Source organism: Lacerta agilis, chromosome 11 (assembly GCF_009819535.1).
Source record: "Lacerta agilis isolate rLacAgi1 chromosome 11, rLacAgi1.pri, whole genome shotgun sequence".
NCBI lineage: Eukaryota > Metazoa > Chordata > Lepidosauria > Squamata > Lacertidae > Lacerta > Lacerta agilis.
This window is the reverse complement of record NC_046322.1, coordinates 35,038,053-35,056,666: the sequence shown is the minus strand read 5'-3', so window position 1 is coordinate 35,056,666 and position 18,614 is coordinate 35,038,053. Positions and strand designations below refer to the sequence as shown.

Here is an 18,614-nt window from a genome sequence, read left to right as displayed (position 1 = left end):
AGCTCAGGTCCAGGGGCAGGCGAGGAATGCTAATCAGCCATTGCAGAGGGGCTGAAGGCTGCAGATCTCTCGCATAGTCACGTCATCTCTCTCTCTCTCTCTCTCTCTCTCGCTAGACGGTTGTTTCACTCTCACTCCCAGGGCACTTGCTTGGTTTTTTGCACTCACGTCCACTAGCTATACACCCATCCCTGGATCTTTATGTACTCAAGAACACAATCCTTAAACATGCACAACATACGCACATACAATACTACTAACTCAGGCTTTATTCTTCGTTCCTCTCCCCCTTGGGGTGACATAGGAAAGGTTTGCATGGAAGCAGTTTGAATGCCACTCCACCAAACGGCTCGCGTCGGCTTGAATCCCAAGGGTTTTTCTCTAACTGGTCATAACTGGTGGCTCTTTGGGTTCCACCGGCGAGACCGAATCACAAATTACCATGTTGTAATTGTTCACTCCTCCATAGCTATCCGAGCTTCGGTCTTTTTTCACTCTGACACACACACACCCGGGGGGGGGGAGGCGGAGAGGGAGGGAGGGAGAGAGAGAGAGAGAGACAGAGACATTCCTACCTCCTTCTCTAAACAGAGGGATCGATAGCTGACCCCACGGTTTGGCCAGTGCTTTATTTATCTGCCCGAGCAATGATATTATCAGCCTTAAACGTTATATACAGCAAATGTCTTCCTAAATCAACACACAAGGATCTCTCCCAGCAGCCAAGCTGCTCTGCCTTCAAGAAGTTCGCTCTGCCTCTTGCCCTCTCCTCCGCTTTCCACAACAACCGGCGCCCGTTTACACCCCGTAGTTTTCAACAGGATCCTCTCTGTTTGAAGCTTGATGGTGGGCTCTGGAGCCAAGAGGTTGTAGATACTCGGTTGTACAACCCCGCTAGCTGTTTCTTCCAGGGATTCGCTTGTCAGCCTGGCTGGGCTGCTTAAAGGCTGCTCAACGCTATCCCTTTTTTAATGGGGGTGGGGAGGAGATCTAATTTCCCACTGTCCTCTCTGTTAATTGCTTTCTTTCCTTGCAATTATATGTATAAACCGATTTGCTCCTTTCCATGTTATGGCTTTGTGATTCTAATGCAAACCACTTGAGGGGAGTTGGGGGTGGGGAGAGAAGAGACCAGCCATCTCCCCCCACCACACACAGGCAAAATGCATTCCCCCCCCTTCTTAGTCGTGATAAGATGCGTCGGTCCTCAGGGCTGCAATGCATCTCAGTCTTACTTGGGAGTAGATCGCACAGCATTTAGCAGGATGTGCTTCTGAGCAAGGGTGGCAACACTTATTTTCAGATGTATGGCAGCCAACCATACATCTTCCGGTGAAACTCACCATGCCCAGAAATTTGACCCAACACCCAATTGCTCCGGCATGATCAGACAAAGGATGTGGACCCTCAGGGCAGCTCATCTGCCAGTCCTACTCCTCATTCACTTTCATCTCCCTTGGCTCCCTCTACAGGTGGCTGCCCTTGGCACCAGAGGAACAAAGGTGCACATGGAGACGCCCCTAGTACATTTAGCAAGTCTCTCCTTCCTTTACCCGTTCTGCCATCATGGCCCATTGGAGAATCCCAGCCCATTTATTCCACTTGTTTCTGCAACCTTGACAAGGGTGTAATGCTAGGTGTACGTTTGAAGCCCTAAGTTGTAGGCAGAATGACTGGCAAAGCCATCCCCACCAAGCTCAATGGAGCTCTTTCGGAGTGCCCGCGGCTGCCCTCTCCGTGGGAAGGGATTGCCATGGAAGGCAGCGGGGTCAAACAGGCTGAGAGTCCGGCTGAAGTCCTTGGAGGGGCTTCCGCCAACTTCCAAGCCTCAGAGTGGGTGGAAGGCGAGAGGGGAGCGGAGAACGTGACGCAGCTCGGAAGAGAGGCAGTTCTGGAGAAAGAGAGAGAGTCACCTCGCCTTCCTTCCAGCTTCTCTGCAAATTTTCCCTTCCTTTCCAGCTGTTTTGTGCTGACTCTTCTATGTGATGTGCTCGCGGGGTGGGGAGAGAAGAATAGGGAGGAGGGCATTGAGGGAGCATATTTTAAGTCCTCAAAGATTTCTTCTCTCCCTCTCTCTCTCTCTGCCACACAACCCAACTTTGAAAATGGATTCGCTGACAAGTAAGGATAATAAATTAGAGGCTCTTTCAGATAGGTATCTCAGACGTGAAATTGCGCCCAGCTGGTTGTGTAAGCAAACAAATAGCCGCCGTGTTCGAGGGCTCGCGGCTTGATGAATAGAACACGACAGAGGTAAATGGCTCTTTAACTCATTTAGGAATAAAACTCTCCGGCTCCCCGAGTCAAAGAGCCCCGGAACGGCGTGGATCCTGAGCGAGCCCTTTTAAACAAGAGTTTTATTGGTTTCCACATGTGAGCCCTCATCTTTCCCCAATTTCTCCCTCCCACCCCTGCAGGGAGGCCTCGTCAAGGCACCAACTGACTAGTTTTAAAAAAAAAAGGAAGAAGGGGGGACGGGACGCTTGTCAGGTTCTGAAAGGTGTAGTAGCCACATGGCAAACTTGAAAATCTGCCAGAATTATCAGGGCTGGCTCTGGCCTGCTTGCTCGCCTTTCCCGCTAGAAACTCATTAGAAAATATGAACCGACTGTATTATTATTTTTCTTATAAAAAAGATTTCTTCCCTAGCATCAGGATATTGCCTTTTCTTTTTTTTTCTTTTTAATTACACCCATTTATGTAAACTGGAGGGGGAAGAGGGACAGAATCCATTTCTCCAAAGGTATTGAGTCTCCCCCACCTCGTCTTGAAGTCCAGTCAGCAGAGAAGCCACTTCTCTTTTACTCAGACTTCACTGTGGAGAAGGAACACCGCAATCTCACGCCACGAATCAGTGAGACTTACTAGTTTCAGGCAAATCTGCTTCGGGCAGAAGCTTTAGCTCCAAAAGGTCTTCTCATTACTAGGGAGGAGCTGGTGTAGGTCTGTCTTCTGTTTGTCTGCCTGTCTCTCTCAAGATTCACGAGGCAGGGAAGGGATCTCTCTCTCTTTTTCTCTCTCACGCCACCCGTAATTCCTGGGGGAAACTTCTGTCCGAGCCCCATCCTCTGCCTTAAAAAAAATTTTTTGGCTGGCGGTGGGTTCTAAAAGCAGATTGAATCTACAACACTTTGCAACCACTTCAAAGAAATATTAAGCTCTCCCTCTCCCCGAGAACGTTTTGCCTGCAAAAAAGAACCCATTGACTTGCACATCACGCACGCATGCACATTTAAAAGACAGGGATCTATGCCAAAAAGAGTGACTTCGGATTAAAGCATTCAGATCTATGTTCTTATTGATGTCTAGAACGAAAAGGAGTTAACCCAAGTTGCCTTTTCCCAAGGAGAATGGCCCACAACCTCAAGCTTTCGACCCAAATGCTTTCTCGGTATTATCGATCTCTGCCAAAGCATCCTTACATGGAGAGCTGCGTTTGAAATAAATTTATTAACCGTTCCCCCCTCCCTTCCATGACGTTAAACGTGACTCAACAAAGCTTTCTCTCTCTCTCTCTCTCTCTCTCTCTCTCCTTCCTTCCTTCCTTCCTTCCTTCCTTCCTTCCTTCCTTCCTTCCTTCCTTCTTCTCTCACCTAATTTGGAAGACACCCACATGCGGCTTCTAGATTCTTATAAAAGGAACAAATCCGTTATTCCTTGGCAGGTGAACCAGAGCGCTGTGGAGCCCTGAGACACATTCCTTCTTCCCTTGTCAAAAAACTGTCAGGGCTCTGTCGTCTGCCCAGTTGGGCTGAAGTCATTTCATAAAGCCGACCCACAAACACCTTACGTTGAAATCAAGCCTCACAGATGATGGGAGTGGAACTGGCTTGCCAGATCCCTTTTCATTTCCGGGCGAGCGATGGTGATCCACACACAAGACATTTCCAAGTAAAACGTTTTAGGCCACTACATTCCGCTCTTATATATGAACATTCCTGACCAAATGTGCAGTCCCATTAACAACAGTGGTGGGTCTAAATCCGTCTCACACCAGGGCACCTCCGCTTTTTTGGGTTGTTCTCGTTGAATGCGACTGAAGACTTCAAGGCAGCCACATGTCCATATTGCAGAACAAGTTGTTTTTATTATTTATTTATTTATTTATTTCACAATTATTATGTGCATTAGGATCTCTGCAATTCTCAAGCTCCATCGCCAAGGAGGCCTCAAAATTAGACTGAATAGAAAAGACTTAACTGGGATGTGGGAGAACAGGAGAAGGTCAGCCACCCTGAGAGGAGGCAAAAGGCGATGCTTATTGTGGCCTAACGCTTTCGAAAAGCGAGTGAGGTTTGCTTAGGATGCCTGTGTGAGAGAGTGTGCTTATGAGACAAGGGAGAGACCTAGCCAGTTGTTGTTATCATCATCATCATCATCATTATGATTTAAGGTCTTGTAACTGCAGCAAAGAGGAGCAGATGAATCATGACAGATAGTATTCTGGTCTCAAACAGGCTCTAGAGCAAGGCTTATCCCAACGGAGCATCCATTTCTGTAGAAAGGCAACGGATTCGTGACTGGGTAACATGTCTAATGGAGAGAACGCCATGTGAGAAAGGATTGGTTTTTAGTCTTAGATTCACTAACAGATTCATCATAATATGTAGGCTAGGGTCCAACAACATCAGTTAGTTATTTAGCGCTTTATACAGCCTAATCCGTGTTAAATCGTTGGGCCAAACTAACCGAAAATCTCCACCAAACATCATCTGAACAGTGAACACCCTTCCCAAAGGAAACGGGCAGGCTTTGTTGCGCTCGTCAGTAAGGAAAATGCGCCCAGAATATCAACCTCCTTTTCTACATCATGTCTAGATCTGGAAGGATTTCTCCACTCCCGGCATTATTGTGTTACAAAATATTATTTAATATCATCGTTCCCCAGAAGGTTGAAAATGAATGTGGGGTGGGAAATACGAAACATTACTCCGGTTTCACCAGGGGTACATAACATATCAGCGCTTAGATTTACTTCTGATGCGAAGAGGACACTTTCTGCTGCCTTTTCGCAAGGATCCTAATCCTATCTGGGCCTAAATCTTCAAGGGCTGTCTGGTCTTCAGGGCCTTGAGGTGACCTTTCCCTACCCGGTCTGTGCAAAAACAGGGCTACCTTCGGCTTTGGCACTTACATCGCCCTCCCCCCCAGCTCGTCCTGGCCAGTTAAGAGCCAAAATGTGCATTCTTACAGCCTGCCTATTGAAACTGACTAGTCCATAGACTGTAGCTGCTGGCAGTGTTATTATGCAGCTGTAAGTGCCCGCCATATAGAAAATGCGTTCTCTCTCTCTTTCTCTCTCCAGGGATCTACTGCGTCTAGAATATTAAAAAACCCCAAGCGGGTTAGGCTGAAGGATCTTGTTAATGCAAAATAAAAAAGTAAAAAAAAAAAAATCTGGGGAGTGTAGACAGCAAATTAACAGAAAAAACACTGCCAGTGACTCCTCCAATTGAAAACCCTGCCTCATCCTGGATGTGTTTGGAGGGCGAGGGAGAAACTGGAGAATGTGAGGCGGGGGACGGAGGGGGGGGGGGAGACACACGAATGTTATTTTTAAAGATCCGGCTTTATTAATACGTTAAGAAAGAGCTCCCTTGGCAGTGTGTGTTCTTACAGCTCCGTCTCAGATCCTATAAAACATTAATGCACTGAAAGCTGTTACAGAGATCTGCAGCGACCAGCTCCAAGCTCTGGGAAAATCTTTACCTTCAAAAGGGGCTCCACTCTGAGAACGAATGGTACGTTGGGGGGGGGGATGTGTGTGGTGGGGTGGTGGGGTGGTGGTGGTGTTTTTGGAAAGCTGCTCCGACAGTCATTTGAAGGAGACTAACAGCTTTAGGATTCCATGAGCCCACGGGAATAGGGGCGCACGCGTGTCCTTGGATCAGTACACACGACGAGACATATGCACCTCCCTTTCTCTGAGGGTGGCTTTAGAACTCAGGGGAAACTCACCAGCCGGGAGGAAAGACCTGCACCAGGAGGAAATCGCCCGCACCTGACACAGAGACCTTTACAAAGTGTAAGGGGTGGGGAAGGGAAATAAGAGCTTCAGTCCTGACGTGACAACACAGTGCTCCAGAGGAGTGGAAATTTACTTTCAGGACAGGCCAAATACATTTTGCCACCCGAGGCAGAATAGTTCACTTCGCCTTACCTTTATTAGGCATTACAGGCAGAACAGCAAACGGAACTCCTCTCCATAAATCCAAGGTGCAAACCCAAGGAGAAAAACAAAAAGCCAACTAGCACAAACGCCTTTCGATGGGAGCAAAAATATAATACTAATAAATTAAAAACAACAACAACAACTATTCACTGTCCTTTCAAGGCACCTCAAAATCAGCTACCTGAGGCACCCTCCTTACTCTATCTAGTGGTAGGGCTGGCCCTGTTTTCTATTCCGGATTGTTCTCAAAGAGCGCCAGTAGGCTCACGCAGAAGTTGAGCCGCATTGGGTTTAAAGGGACCTCCTCCCAGTTAAATGAATGTAGGGTTACAACCTAAGGGAATTCCTTTTAACTGCCCCCCAGTTTCGTCAGCATCCGTCACCAGAATCACATTAAAACCAGGCAGCTTGGGAATACTGAGAGATGTGTGCACCTTACCAGCAGCATGACCACTGTATTTATTTGTTTTTGAACAAAGACCCCACGCCTCGGACCTCTTATAATAAGGCACAAAGGCTTGGGGGCGGGAAAGAAACCCACCACCCGCAAACCCAAACTTTAGGTTTGCTTCAAGGAACAATAACTCATGGACTGGCGTGGGAATCTGTGTTGGATGTTGCGCTTGGGTTGCCTTTGTAATTATTTTTTTCTAAATTCTTTTATTTTTGTTTAAATTCTCACTTCAATTTTAATTCTTGAAGAACAGCTTCGACAACATATATCGCACTCAATATAAGAAGCAAAGGGTTATATAAAAAATTATTAGTATAGAATCACAGGAAGCCTGGTTTGGAACCAGAAAGAAATACAAAACAGATATAGATACATACACACAGAACAATTCCTTGTTGTTGTTTTTTAATAATTATTTGGAAAATGTTATTTTCCCCCCTCCCCTAATTCTTGTTTGTTTCTTGTGGTGTTTTTCCCCCTCCCCTCTCGCCTCCTTTATGCGCATACGATGTTTTAAATTTTACAAAAAAAGTGAAAATAAAGACTAATATCTTACAAAATGAAGAACAATGTTCGTGGAAAGTGTTTCGCCTTTGGGTCCCCCTCCCTCTTTCCCTCACCCCGTCCACCAGTTCAATTCGGCTCCAGGTTTTTGTTTGTTTGTTTGTTCGGTCTCTTAAACTGTGTGTTTTGTTTTGCTGTACAGACGATAGATCCACCTCAGTCCATCCATCATAAATCCAGGGAAATCCATTCTAGTCTTCTTCTTTTTTTAGGGGGGAGTTTTTGTTTTAATCTCTTCGGTCCTTTTTTAAAATGGTTTTTGTTTAAAGTTTCCCATCTCAGTGTCAATGGTTTGTTCCACAAAATACGAGGTGTCCATTTCGCCTTCATCACCATCATTATCATCATCATCATCACCGCCTCTCTCAGCCGGGGTCTGATCCTAAGCGAGTCTTTCGTGCAGTGTCTGAGGGGTCTGCTCCTCTCTCTCTCTCTGTCTGTCTTCCTCCCCTCTTTCTTTCTGCCTCTCTCTCTCCTCGGATCCCCCCACCCGGCTGCGTGCGCCCCCAAGGTGGTTGTTGTCTGGGCCGGTCTCTGGCTGGGCTGGAGGCCTTCCTCCTCCTCCTCCTCCTCCTCTCAGGGTCTCTAAGCGGGGGAGCCCAGGAGGTGCTCTATGAACACTGGATGGACATGTAAGGCCAGTTGAAGCTGCTGCCGGAGAGCAGCATGTCTCGAATGAGCGTCTCGATGGGGGTTTTACCTACCAAGCGGACGAAGAAGAGCTGCTCGATGACCGACGACGAGACGGTGCGCAGAGAAGGCAGCCGGAGGAGCAGTTTGCCGAAGCGGCTGGGCTGGTTGGGGTACTGACTCCGCACGTATTCCTCCAGGGCGCACTGAGACTTCTCTTGCAGGCTCTCGATGTGCGCCGCGTCCGAGAGGCCACAGGCATCTGCCACGCAGCGCCGGGGGACCAGGCGGGAGGGGACAAGAGGAGAAGGAGGAAAGAAAAGAAGAAGAAGAAGAAGAAGAAGAAGAAGAAGAAGAAGAAGAAGAAGAAGAAGAAGAAGAAGAAGAAGACGAAGAAGAAGAAGGGACATGGTTAGCCAGGGAGTACCAAGGCCCACAGCTCTCCCCACTCCCCCCCCCCAAAAAAAGCGCAGCAGCAGCAATAACCAGGCAGCAGAAGCAGCAGCAACCCGGCCTCCGCGACCCCGGACGCCCCCTCCCGCCCCCCCCTCTCTTTGTGCAGCTTCCTCCACCTTGCAAATAAATAATGGAAGACGGGGAAAGGCAGCCGGGAGGGGAGCCGGAGCCATCTTTCCCCAGCCAGCAGCAACCTGCCCCCGCCCCCCCCCATCAGCAAGGAAAGGACGGAGGCCTCGGCTGCTGAATCCTATTGTTACATCCCATTGACATATACCATCTCCCAAGACAGACAGACACACAGATACAGCCAGCCAGGAGCGATTCCGTTTCTCCCAAGTACTTTCTCTCTCTCTCTCTCTCTCTCTCTCTCTCTCTCTCTCTCTCTCTCTTCCTTCCAACCTCCCAACCCCCACCCCGCCCAGGACAAGCACACGCAGCCTCGTCCTCAGCTAAAGGAAAAGGGCTTCGGGGTGCAAGAAACGGGGCCAAGCGCGCGCGCGCGCGAGAAAGCCAGGCGAGGATTTGGAGTCGCTCGCACGAAAGGCGGCCGCGCTTCCATTTCCGTTCGTGGGGGGGGAGAGAGAGGGAGAAGGGGAGGCCCTGCTTTGTCTGGAGATCTCTCGGATCGAGTAATTGAAAATTGGTCACATCTCTGTAAGCTATATAATCATCGCCGGGAAGACGGCTCGGTCCGGGCTGCCTCTTCCAGCCCCGCCAAGCTGCCCCCCTCCCGCACCCCAAGCCTGCGCGCTAAGCAGCCGTCTGTCTGCAGCTGCTCTCGCCCTCACTCGCACGCACAAAGCTGCTGCGCCGGCTGCCTCTCTGGAGCTGCTGCTGCTGCTGCTGCTGTATCTGCCGCTGCCGCTAAGGCTCGATCTAGCTCGGCAGAGAGCAATGCAGGAGGCCCAGCTCTGGCGCTCAGGACACCGAGATCCCGGGCATCTGGCACAGCCAACAAAAGGCGTAATAAGAGGAAAGACACTCAACTCCATCGCCAGATATTTCTCTTTCTGTCTTATAAGTCCTAGCAGAAAGTGTTAAGGACTATTCAGACCCCTTCTACCCTGCCTAAACGCACACAAAGACACCACATAGTATTTTGGGGGAGGGAGAGATGAAGCCCCCCACACCGAGGCGGTGGGTTCTTTGAGCTCAAGCATCCGCATGCCGCCCTCCTCCTCCTCCCACCCCCGGCCTGTTTTTCTTATCCAGTATTAATAATAAATATTTCAAAACACCCGGATCACAAGGCGGCCGTCTGCTAGCAGGAAGGTTTAGCGCAGATCAAAGGCGGCCTCTGCTAATATAGAAATCTATATAAGAATTAATCGCAGAGTAATGGCCCCCAAAAGGAATTCACGAAATTGCCCATGTAAAATAAGGATGACCCTGCAAAAGGCGCTCCAGATTTATTCATCATAGCAATCCATTAAAAAGGGGAAACTGTGGCAAGTGGATTTCGTTGTTGTTGTTGTTGTTGAACTTGCAGGGTGGGGTGTCCCTCTCCCTAGTTTCCAAAAGTGGCTTTTTAAAAAAGCATGTCAAACACCTTCATCTCCAGGCCTCTGGCCTCCAGCGAAAACAGAGAGCAACCAAGCTGTAATTCTGGCTCTTCTGAGGAAAAGACGCCCATGACCCCAGCCACGACCTAAGGAGCGCTTAGATCTGCAATTACCTACGCCCGACTGTTGTGCTAATTTCTACTTTTGCCTTAAATGCAGTGATCATTTGCAACATCTAACGGGTGAGCGAGGGGAGAGCCAGCTTGCAACCCACACGCACCCAACAGCGGAGGCCTGTCCTTCTTCGTGGTCCATAGCCGAGAGAGTCCCTCCTTGGTCGGGGATTGCTAGAGATCACCAGCTAACTTCTCCTTTGCTATTTGCCTTGTATTGCTACTCCTCCATTCAGGCGAAAGGTTTTTCTACCCAACTTTTAAACACTACAGGACTTCAGGGCCTGATTGCCTCTTCCTCACTTTTATCTGGGAGGTCCCATTCCTTAGGGAGGGGGTGAAATATTTATCCCGTCTTTCACCTCCGGCGCAAAGACCACCACCGGATCTTTAAGAAAAGGCACAGACCAGATAGAACGGAGATTCTGCTGTCGTATTTCCAGTGCATCTTCTATCAGATAGCTTCTTCAGCCTGTCTCATATATTTTTTTGTTATAAAAAAGAAAGAAAGGTCCCCTCAGGTATATATGAGAGGCACGCTTGGATTTTATTCCGCACCCCCCTACTCGAAACACCAGCCAGCTCAGAGGGACTCATCTCTCCCCCTCTACATTTCAAACAAATAGCTCTAGGATCGGGGGATGCTTTCAATCTCCACCGCGAAGCAAGAGGATCTGAAAATTAATTAAACAATCTATGCTATCTGATCGATTAGCTGATTGAGTTAAGATGAAATAGACCAAAGAAGGGAAAGCGATGCATATTCACCTTCTCTAAATTACATCTCAGCAAGGATGAAGGGGGCGGGCGGGGACTGGAGAAGGGTGGGTTTGGGTGGAAATTGTGCGTGTCCCACTTTTTAAGATGATCATATTTCTTCCTGCAGTCATTATTTCTCAATATTTCTTCCTCCAGTCTATGGCGAAGAAATGATGTAAATAAATAATCATTACTGTTCAGCACACGCCAACCTGGGCCTTTGTAGTACAGGGAATGTATTTCATGTAACGCATCCAGGAGAGTTTAGTGCTCAGAAAATATAGACGTAATCAGCTCGCATATAACGAGAAATCAAAGTTCTTATGGCGCAGGAGATAGATTTATTGAACTGATCTTATCTAACCTGGCCCCTCCGTGGGAGATTTTATATATCGAAGTGCGGGTGGTGTCAGAATTAGAAAGGCATTTATTTAATGGAGTTTGCATATCTCTCTGTGTGGGAAAACAACAAATCAACCAGCGCTACTTTCAACACAATGCTCCTTCCTGGGACAGGCTCCAAACTTTTGTGGATGGAAAATAATATCCGGAACCCAAATGGGCAGGAGGTGGTAGAGGAAGAAGAAGAAGAGGCAAGCAAGAAACTAGAATCACTTCCAAGCCAGTGACCCCTGCTGATCTTAAACACCAGTGATCTGGAAGCATTTTACGTTTGGGATCAGGTTGTTGAGTTAAAGCCCCTGGGACCAGGTGGCTAAAAATGTCTTTTCCATCCATCAAAGTTTCCTTAAAAAGTTGGAGGACTTGGCGAAAGCCGGGCCATCAATTACCTTCTGGCTAGCAATCAAAACAAGATCAGGCCCAAGTGGAAATGGGCGTAGGGGGTAGAGGTGGCGGCGTTTGAGAGAGGAAAAGGAGGAGGAGGAGAAAGATATGACATAACTAGAGTGAGAATTCCGTTTCTCCGCCATAGGGGCTGCCACCCCATCCGAGTGCTAGAAAATGCTATTATTTCCGCTTATCTTGGGATGTCGCCAATTTGCATTGCCTCGATTAAAAAAAAAAGTTGCATTGTGTACCATCAAAATATAAGGACACACATAACTATAGCAGATACAGCTAGCAGTATTCTAAGCCATCCTGGGTTTGAGAAAAGGGGAAGAAAGCGCCTTTCGAGGGGGCGGGGGGGGGTCAAACCTTTTAGGCAAGGCTTTTGGCGGTGAAGTCAATAAAGCAGGCCGCCCTCTTTCTTTAACGCTGCGGCCTAAAAGCTGCGTTTTCCAAATGGCCGGGCTATTCCCGCCCTGTTTAGATCTAACCGCCCCGCAAATGAATAAACGAGTTAACAAAAAAGCACGAGGGGCTGCGGGAGGACCCTCCAGTTAAATCACCCTGAAAAATGCCACCAGGGTCTTTTTGTCAGTTCTGAAAAACACGTTTCCGTCAGGCAAGGCTCCTGAAGATAAAACGCACCCCAACGTCTCTGCGGCTGTTCAGTAAATCTCCCCCACTTGTTTTAAGACCTGCACTTGATTCTCTGCGAAGAAAGACCCCGGCCTTTTTTCACCCTCGCTCTGGCCTGCATTTGCAGCCTGAAGAACAAGGGGGGGCAGTCACAGTCCATGTCTACCAGCACCACGCATACCAATGAGATCCCCCTGTCTAAATAAATTATCCGATGTTCAAATCGATATTAATACTACATTTGCTACATTACAATATTGTGCAAATTTAAGAGTCATTTGACTACAATGTAAATACTATTTCTCACGCGTGAAAGGCAACAAATATTGATGGGTTTATCCCCTCCAGCCAGACCTTCGGAAACAGCTTTGTTTCCCAAAAAGCTTTGTATATCTTCTCGGGCCACTTTTAAACGGGGGTAGGGGTGGGTGGCGGATTTAATGGTATAAGAGCCACATATATATATATATATATGAAAAGTTTTGCAAAAAGTGCTAGGTGAACAGACCAGCGCCGCACCCCTCCACCCTCGCAAACACAACCCCCCCACGTCCCAAACGGCTCCGCCAAGTTCCCCCTTGTCTTTGTTCCTTATTCCTTGCAGGTTGATGTGTATATATGTCTCTCCCACAGGTTACAATAATAAAGGATGTATTGTATTCTTATAGGCTCCAACCGGAGCACTTCAAAGGCGACGTTAATGCACTCTCCTGCAAAGTTAATTTGAACCATCTATCATAAGCAAAATTGCTAACATGCACGTTACCCCCGCCTACCCTTAATTTGATATTTTTGCAGGCAATCTGTTACATTTCCCCGTGTTTGCGTGGTTTTGCATTGTTTTAAAAAAAAAAAAAGAAGGGAGAGAGGGAGGAAATGCATCTGCAGGTTGGTACTCTAAAGCCTCAGGCTGGGTCTTATTTCCTTTATTTTGAAGGAGGGAAGTAAGTCCTTTTCTGGCGCTCGAATCCATTTTTACGAGCGTCACTAACCACAGCAACTGCAAATATGAATGGCTTCCGATAAGGGTGGGTGGGTGGGGGATCAGGCAACAATAAAGCAGTATTATTTATGATTTATTTGTGCTCCTGCCTGCCTTATTGGAACAAGCTCTGGCGAGAAGCCCTTTCAACAAGGCCTAACCTCTCTCTCTCCTCCCTTCCACAAACAAATAAACACACAAACGCACGAGGAAAGGGTGCGGGAAATTTATGCTCCTACCCCACCCTCCCTCTCCCCCACCTGAGGCCGAATACCATCTTCTACAATGAACACAACGCTACACCTTCAAGTTAGTCGATTTCACCCAAGGCCTACCGGAAGCTGCCAAAGCCACCCGCCTGCCTAACGTGAACAATCCAACGAATGCTTAAAAAGACTGGGAGCGCAAGAGGAAGCTGCAGCCGTGCTGCGGGGAGGGCAGGGATTCGTTTTCCCAACGCAAAGTGAATTTTGATGAGGCTCTGGTGCGTCTACTGCACAAATCTTCTGCAGTAGGCTAGCAGGTTTGGCCTCAGCAGGCCCTGCGCGCCTTTCCTTGCTCCAGACTATCCCGGGGGACTATCCCCAAACTAGGAGACCGATCTGCTTGGGGAGGAAGGTGCCTGGGCTTGCCTAGCCCTGCTCCCCTGGTGTTGCTGCTCACCCCCCCCAACACTCCCCCCGTTCCCTCCCGTCACTCCACTGACCTGACGTGAAGAGGACGATGGCCTTGAGGCAGCTGTACTCGGCCGAGTCGACGTGCAAGGCCTTGAGCTTCTCCACTTGCTCCTGGAAGATGCGGATGTGGTCCATGAAGGCCACCACGCGGTCTGCGGACATAGGCGAGGCGTGGAGGCCTGCGGCGGCCAAGAGAGGCGCCACGTGCAGAGGCATGGAGCACTGGGCCGCGTTGAGGACGAAGAGCTCGCTCCAGGTGAGGCGCAGCAGGGCCACCTGGTCGGTGATCTGCAGGTCCGGGAAGAAGGGGATGTTGCGGGCCCACTCGACGGCGCTGAAGAGCAGCCGCGCCGCCAGCTCGCAGATGTTCTCGATGCCCATGATGTTGTTGGGCTGCATGCACTGGCTGCCGTAGCGGGACGTCGGGTAAGGCTCAGCGCGCAGCAGCAGCGAGATGTAGCCTGACAGGTAGCAGTGGCCGTTCAGAGGGTCGCCGTTGGTCAGCGCGTACTGGCCCGGGTTCGGCTGGCTCGGAGGCATCCTTCCTCGCTGAACCGCTGACGAAAAGAGGGAGAGAGAGAGAAAAGGAGAGGAAATGTGCATCCAGCAGCCTTGGCGAAACCCAGCCCGCTAGCCGCCGCCGCGCAACAAAGCAGAGCCTTCTTCCCACAGCAACGCGCGCACACAGCGCGCACACAGGCACACACACAGGCGCCGGCTCTTTCTCTCGCACAGGCACGCACAAATCCGGCCGGGAGGGTGGCAAACACGCACAATGCAAGCCTGTTCCCCCCACCCATCTCAACTTGCATTGTTGTGTAAATGGGGACATGTATACTGCTTTACAAGACTGCCATTCTCTTTGCAGTAATAGTAATAATAAGAGGAATGATGAAAATGGTGATGATGATGATGGTGACAGAGTCCCCGAAAGAACTCTCCAAAGTCGGGGCCCACCTCCAAGTTGCTCCCTCCTAGCCTTGCCTGATAGCCAGGCAGCCATCCTTGGTCTCCTCTCGGCCGATTTAGCACTCCGAGGATTGGCAATCCGGAAAGGCCATCCCGCGCAGGCTCCCCGCTTTATTTGCCAGTCCGGAGTCCCACTCAGCAAATAGGCTTGCAAAAGTGCTTGGAGTGGGGGTGGGGTGGGGTGAGGTGAGGGGTGGGAGATCTACCCCCTGCGCCTTCTCTCTAAACAGGTCCTAAAGTTCAGCTGAGGAAGCTTCTCTCCTGTTTGCAGCAGAGTTCTTTCTCCCTGGTTGGAGGAGGACGGGGGGGGGGAGGTTTGACTGCTGTTATTGTTATTAAAAAGGAGGTCAAAATGAAGATTTCGATTTACGGAAGCCGAACATGAGTGTGGCAAGAAGGGCAAATGATTCTCTGCGTGGTTGCAGATGCATAAAAATGAAAATTAAAGGAGGGTGGGAAATATATGCCCACGATCTGGCCAGTGGAAACACAGACGCGCCGGGCACACAAACTCACGGAATTCATTAACCACCCCAGCCCCAAACGCAAGCATGCTTGGAGTTTCCGAAACTGAGCAAAGTTTGTGTGTGCGCGCGTGTGTGTGTCCGGGTCTGCTTAATCTGGGTCAGCAATTCACACTCCTGGCATGTAAACAAAGGTAACTTAGAGCAAACATAGGACAACTGAGAGTTATTTCTTAGGCGCAGAAAATTAATATTTTCAGTTTCACAGGAAGAGTTATTTTCTTCAGGGCTTCCTGTTGTTAATCATACTTTTGATGGGGGGGAATCTAATATTCCCATCGAGCTGTCAGAATCCCCCTTTCCTCCCTCCTCCCTCTGCAAATTATACTTCCAAACCTGGCAGTTCTGTGTTTCAATTAAATGCAAACACAGCTCAAAGGCTGTGAGAGGGCTGTTAGCTGCTATACATATATATCCTTATGCTCCCCCTCGCTCTCGATATATACATTTTTCCCCGAGACCCCTATCCTGACAACAGCTCTCCGAAACTCCTAAATGAAGTCATCAGTGGCCCGTTTTAAAAGGATTTCCATTCCTTCCTTGTGGCACACGGGAGAGATGTGCTTTTTTAAAAAATAAAATAAAATCCCCCCCTATTATTTTCAAGCCATTTCCATTGCCGAAAGTGTTTGGCTCATTTGACTCCTAAGGACCTATTTAAATAGGGTCACGAGGCTGAATTTTCAGCATCAAACAGCTAAATAGTGTGTGTGTATATATCTATGTGGAGACCAAAAACACCACCGCAGTAAATCGATCTTGCTGTATATACACAAGCACACACATACACCCCCACATACAAATACATATAATAACTACTCCTTTCATTCATATAAATCTCTTTCTCTCTCTAGGAATTAACACACACACACACACACACACACACACACACACACAGTACCATTACAACACTGGAGGTATTCCTTTTCAAATAAGCACCACACTCCAAAAGCAAGCTATGCTTAAAAATAAGACTAATAAGAACCAGTATTATTGGGATGCAGTATAAAGCGACGATGGCGTCTGATGGAGAAATAAAACAAGCAGCATGCACACGGGGTGGGAAATGACAGAACTGTAAAAGCAGTGATCGTTCACAAACTTCCTTTGAAAGCACGAGGGAGTCCAAAGAAGGCCGGATTTGGCGAGGTGGGATCGCCTAGCAGAGAGCGAAGGTGCAAGGAAGCAGCCACACAAACAGCGCAATTTAAACATCACTGGCCCTCCATTAAATATATATATATTATGATTTTAAAACAAACAAACAAACAAACTTACACACAACACACGTCTCTCTCAGTTTTGAGGCCAGGGTTGTGGTGGGGGAAGGATCTAACGTGAACTGTTGTGCTTTCTCTCTCTCTCTCTCCCCCCATCTTTCTAATGGGGCGAAATAATGAAGAGAGGAAAGGGAGCCTGAAAGAAGGGTCGTTCTCTCTCTCGCTCTCTGCCTGCCCCCACCAGCTCCAAGCCAAGAAAGGAGAGAGCCCCCAACCCAGGAATAGACACCATTCAATCGGTGGTGCAGTAAGAGTAATGGGAACATTACGCATCTCTAAAGGAAGCAAGTGTAGTGGTTGCGAAAGTATGTCTGTTTGTCTGGTGGGGAGGGGGATGCTCGGAGGAGAGGGAGGGGGTACCAGCCTTCTCTCCCTCCTCCTCCTCCTCCCAACCTGCCCTGGACACACACACAAACAATCCGGATCCGAATAGGGAAGAAATAATATTCACCTTCCCGCCTCATGCCCACTTTGAGGCACTTCTTGAGGCGGCAGTACTGGCACTGGTTGCGGTGGTGCTGGTCGATGGGACAGTTCCGGTTGGCCCGGCAAGTGTACGTTAAGTTCCTGCGGACGCTTCGCTTGAAGAAACTTTTGCAGCCCTCGCAGGTGAACTGCCCATAGTGCTTGCCGCTGGACTTGTCGCCGCAAACCACGCACTCGATGTGCTGCTGCTGCTGCTGTTGGCTCTGGCCCGATCCCTGCTGCTGCTGCCCCTTGTCGCCCGGCGTGGACGGCGCGCCCGGCTGGCTGGGCGTCTGCGGCGTGTGGGGGGCCGCCGAGGCCCCTTGCTGCGGGTCCCGGCCCGGCTGAGCTGCTCCGGTGGGGCCGCCCCCGGCCACGTCCTCTTGCGCATCTCGCCAGCTGCTAACTACCATTGCCATATCTCGGGCCCACGGAGGAAAAAAAAGAGGGGGGGTGCCTGGTGGTGATGGTGGGCTGCCGGAGAAGAGGCCGGGAGAGGAGGAGGGGTGGGGGTCGGGGTCGGGGTCGGGGTGGGGAAGGGGGGTGGGGTAGGGTAAGGGGGGAAAGAAGGTCGGCTGCCTGGGTTTGTCGGGGGGGGGGCAGAGGCGAGGGATCGGGGCTCCTCCCGCCTCTCCGCGGCTGTTGCTGCTGTGGCTGCCGCCGCCGCCGCCTCTCCTCTGCTCCCGCTGCCGATCTTTTTCTGCTTCTTTCTGCTGCCCTGCCCCCTCCTTCCTTCCTTCCTTCCTTCTTCCCTTCTTCCCTTCCTTCCTTCCTTCCTCTCTCTCTCTCTTTCCCCCTCTCTAATGTGGAGTGGCTTCTTTTCTTTTTCTTTTCTTTTGGCAAGGGGGGAGACAATGGAATTCCAGAGGGTTTAACCCCCCCCCCCCAGTCTAGCAGGATGGTGTCCCCCGCTCTCCTCCTCCTCCTGCTTCTTCTCTCAGTCCCTTCCTTCCCTCCCCCCCAGAAACGTGTCCCTTTTCAAGTTGCAAAAGCAGCCAGGGCGAAGCGGGCTGTCGGGAGAGGCATTCAGGAGGGTGACCCTGGGGAGGAGAGGGAGGAGAGGGCGACGGGGGGAAGGAGCAGGAGGAGGAGGTGGAGGAGGAGGAGGAGGAGGAAAGGGAGGAAGAGGAGGCGACCGGCTCGCCGGACACCCTGCCGGGCCAGCCAGCCCCGCACCGTCCGCGGCGGGCTAGCGGCGCGCCCGCCTGGCCGGCCGGCACGAAAGAAGCAGCAGCAGCAAGGAAGGAGCCCGGAGCCGCGCGATGCTGCTTCCGCCGCTGCCGCCGAAGCTGCTGCTGCTGCTGCCGCCGCTTCTACTGGTGAAGAAGCTGGTCTCCCTGCCGGGGCTGCGGCCGCCTCCGTCGCCGCCACTGCTCGCCGCCGAAGCCGCCGGGGCCCGGCCGGGAGAGCCGCCGTTGGATCGCGCCCGTCGGCGCGCAGGGAGGCCGGCAAAGGCGCACGGGGAGCCGAGCTGCGGCTGCCGCTCAGGTCGCGCGGGTGTCCGGGGGCCAAGTCCGAGGCAGCGCGTCAGCCATGCAGGAAAGGCGCTTCGGGAAGCTCCGCCGACCAGCCCGAGCGC

General features: G+C 50.3%; 1 protein-coding gene across 3 annotated transcripts; it reads right to left on the bottom strand.

The window, feature by feature from the left end:
- Positions 1 to 6,920: 6,920 nt before the first annotated feature.
- Positions 6,921 to 17,543, bottom strand: NR2F1 (nuclear receptor subfamily 2 group F member 1). Of its 3 annotated transcripts, none has more exons than XM_033164139.1 (3): positions 17,022 to 17,543; positions 13,827 to 14,354; positions 6,921 to 8,082 (listed from the first exon to the last, which is right to left on the bottom strand). In XM_033164139.1, exons 1-3 carry the CDS (start codon positions 17,452 to 17,454, stop codon positions 7,802 to 7,804), a joined length of 1,242 nt encoding a protein of 413 aa, XP_033020030.1. In that variant the 5' UTR covers positions 17,455 to 17,543; the 3' UTR covers positions 6,921 to 7,801. The 3 variants fall into 3 exon arrangements, with proteins under 3 accessions (XP_033020030.1, XP_033020031.1, XP_033020032.1); XM_033164140.1 differs by having other exon boundaries at positions 13,827 to 14,351; XM_033164141.1 differs by lacking the exon at positions 17,022 to 17,543 and adding an exon at positions 14,755 to 14,929.
- Positions 17,544 to 18,614: the final 1,071 nt, after the last annotated feature.

Bases quoted from the DNA above. Each gene is read 5' to 3' on its own strand.
- NR2F1 (XM_033164139.1), bottom strand. From the start codon at position 17,454: ATGGCAATGGTAGTTAGCAGCTGGCGAGATGCGCAAGAGGACGTGGCC. The intron at 14,355-17,021 runs GTGAATATTATT...TCTTTTCGTCAG, and splicing joins AGTGGGCATGAGGCGGGAAG to CGGTTCAGCGAGGAAGGATG. The intron at 8,083-13,826 runs GTCAGTGGAGTG...GCTGCGTGGCAG, and splicing joins CATCGTCCTCTTCACGTCAG to ATGCCTGTGGCCTCTCGGAC.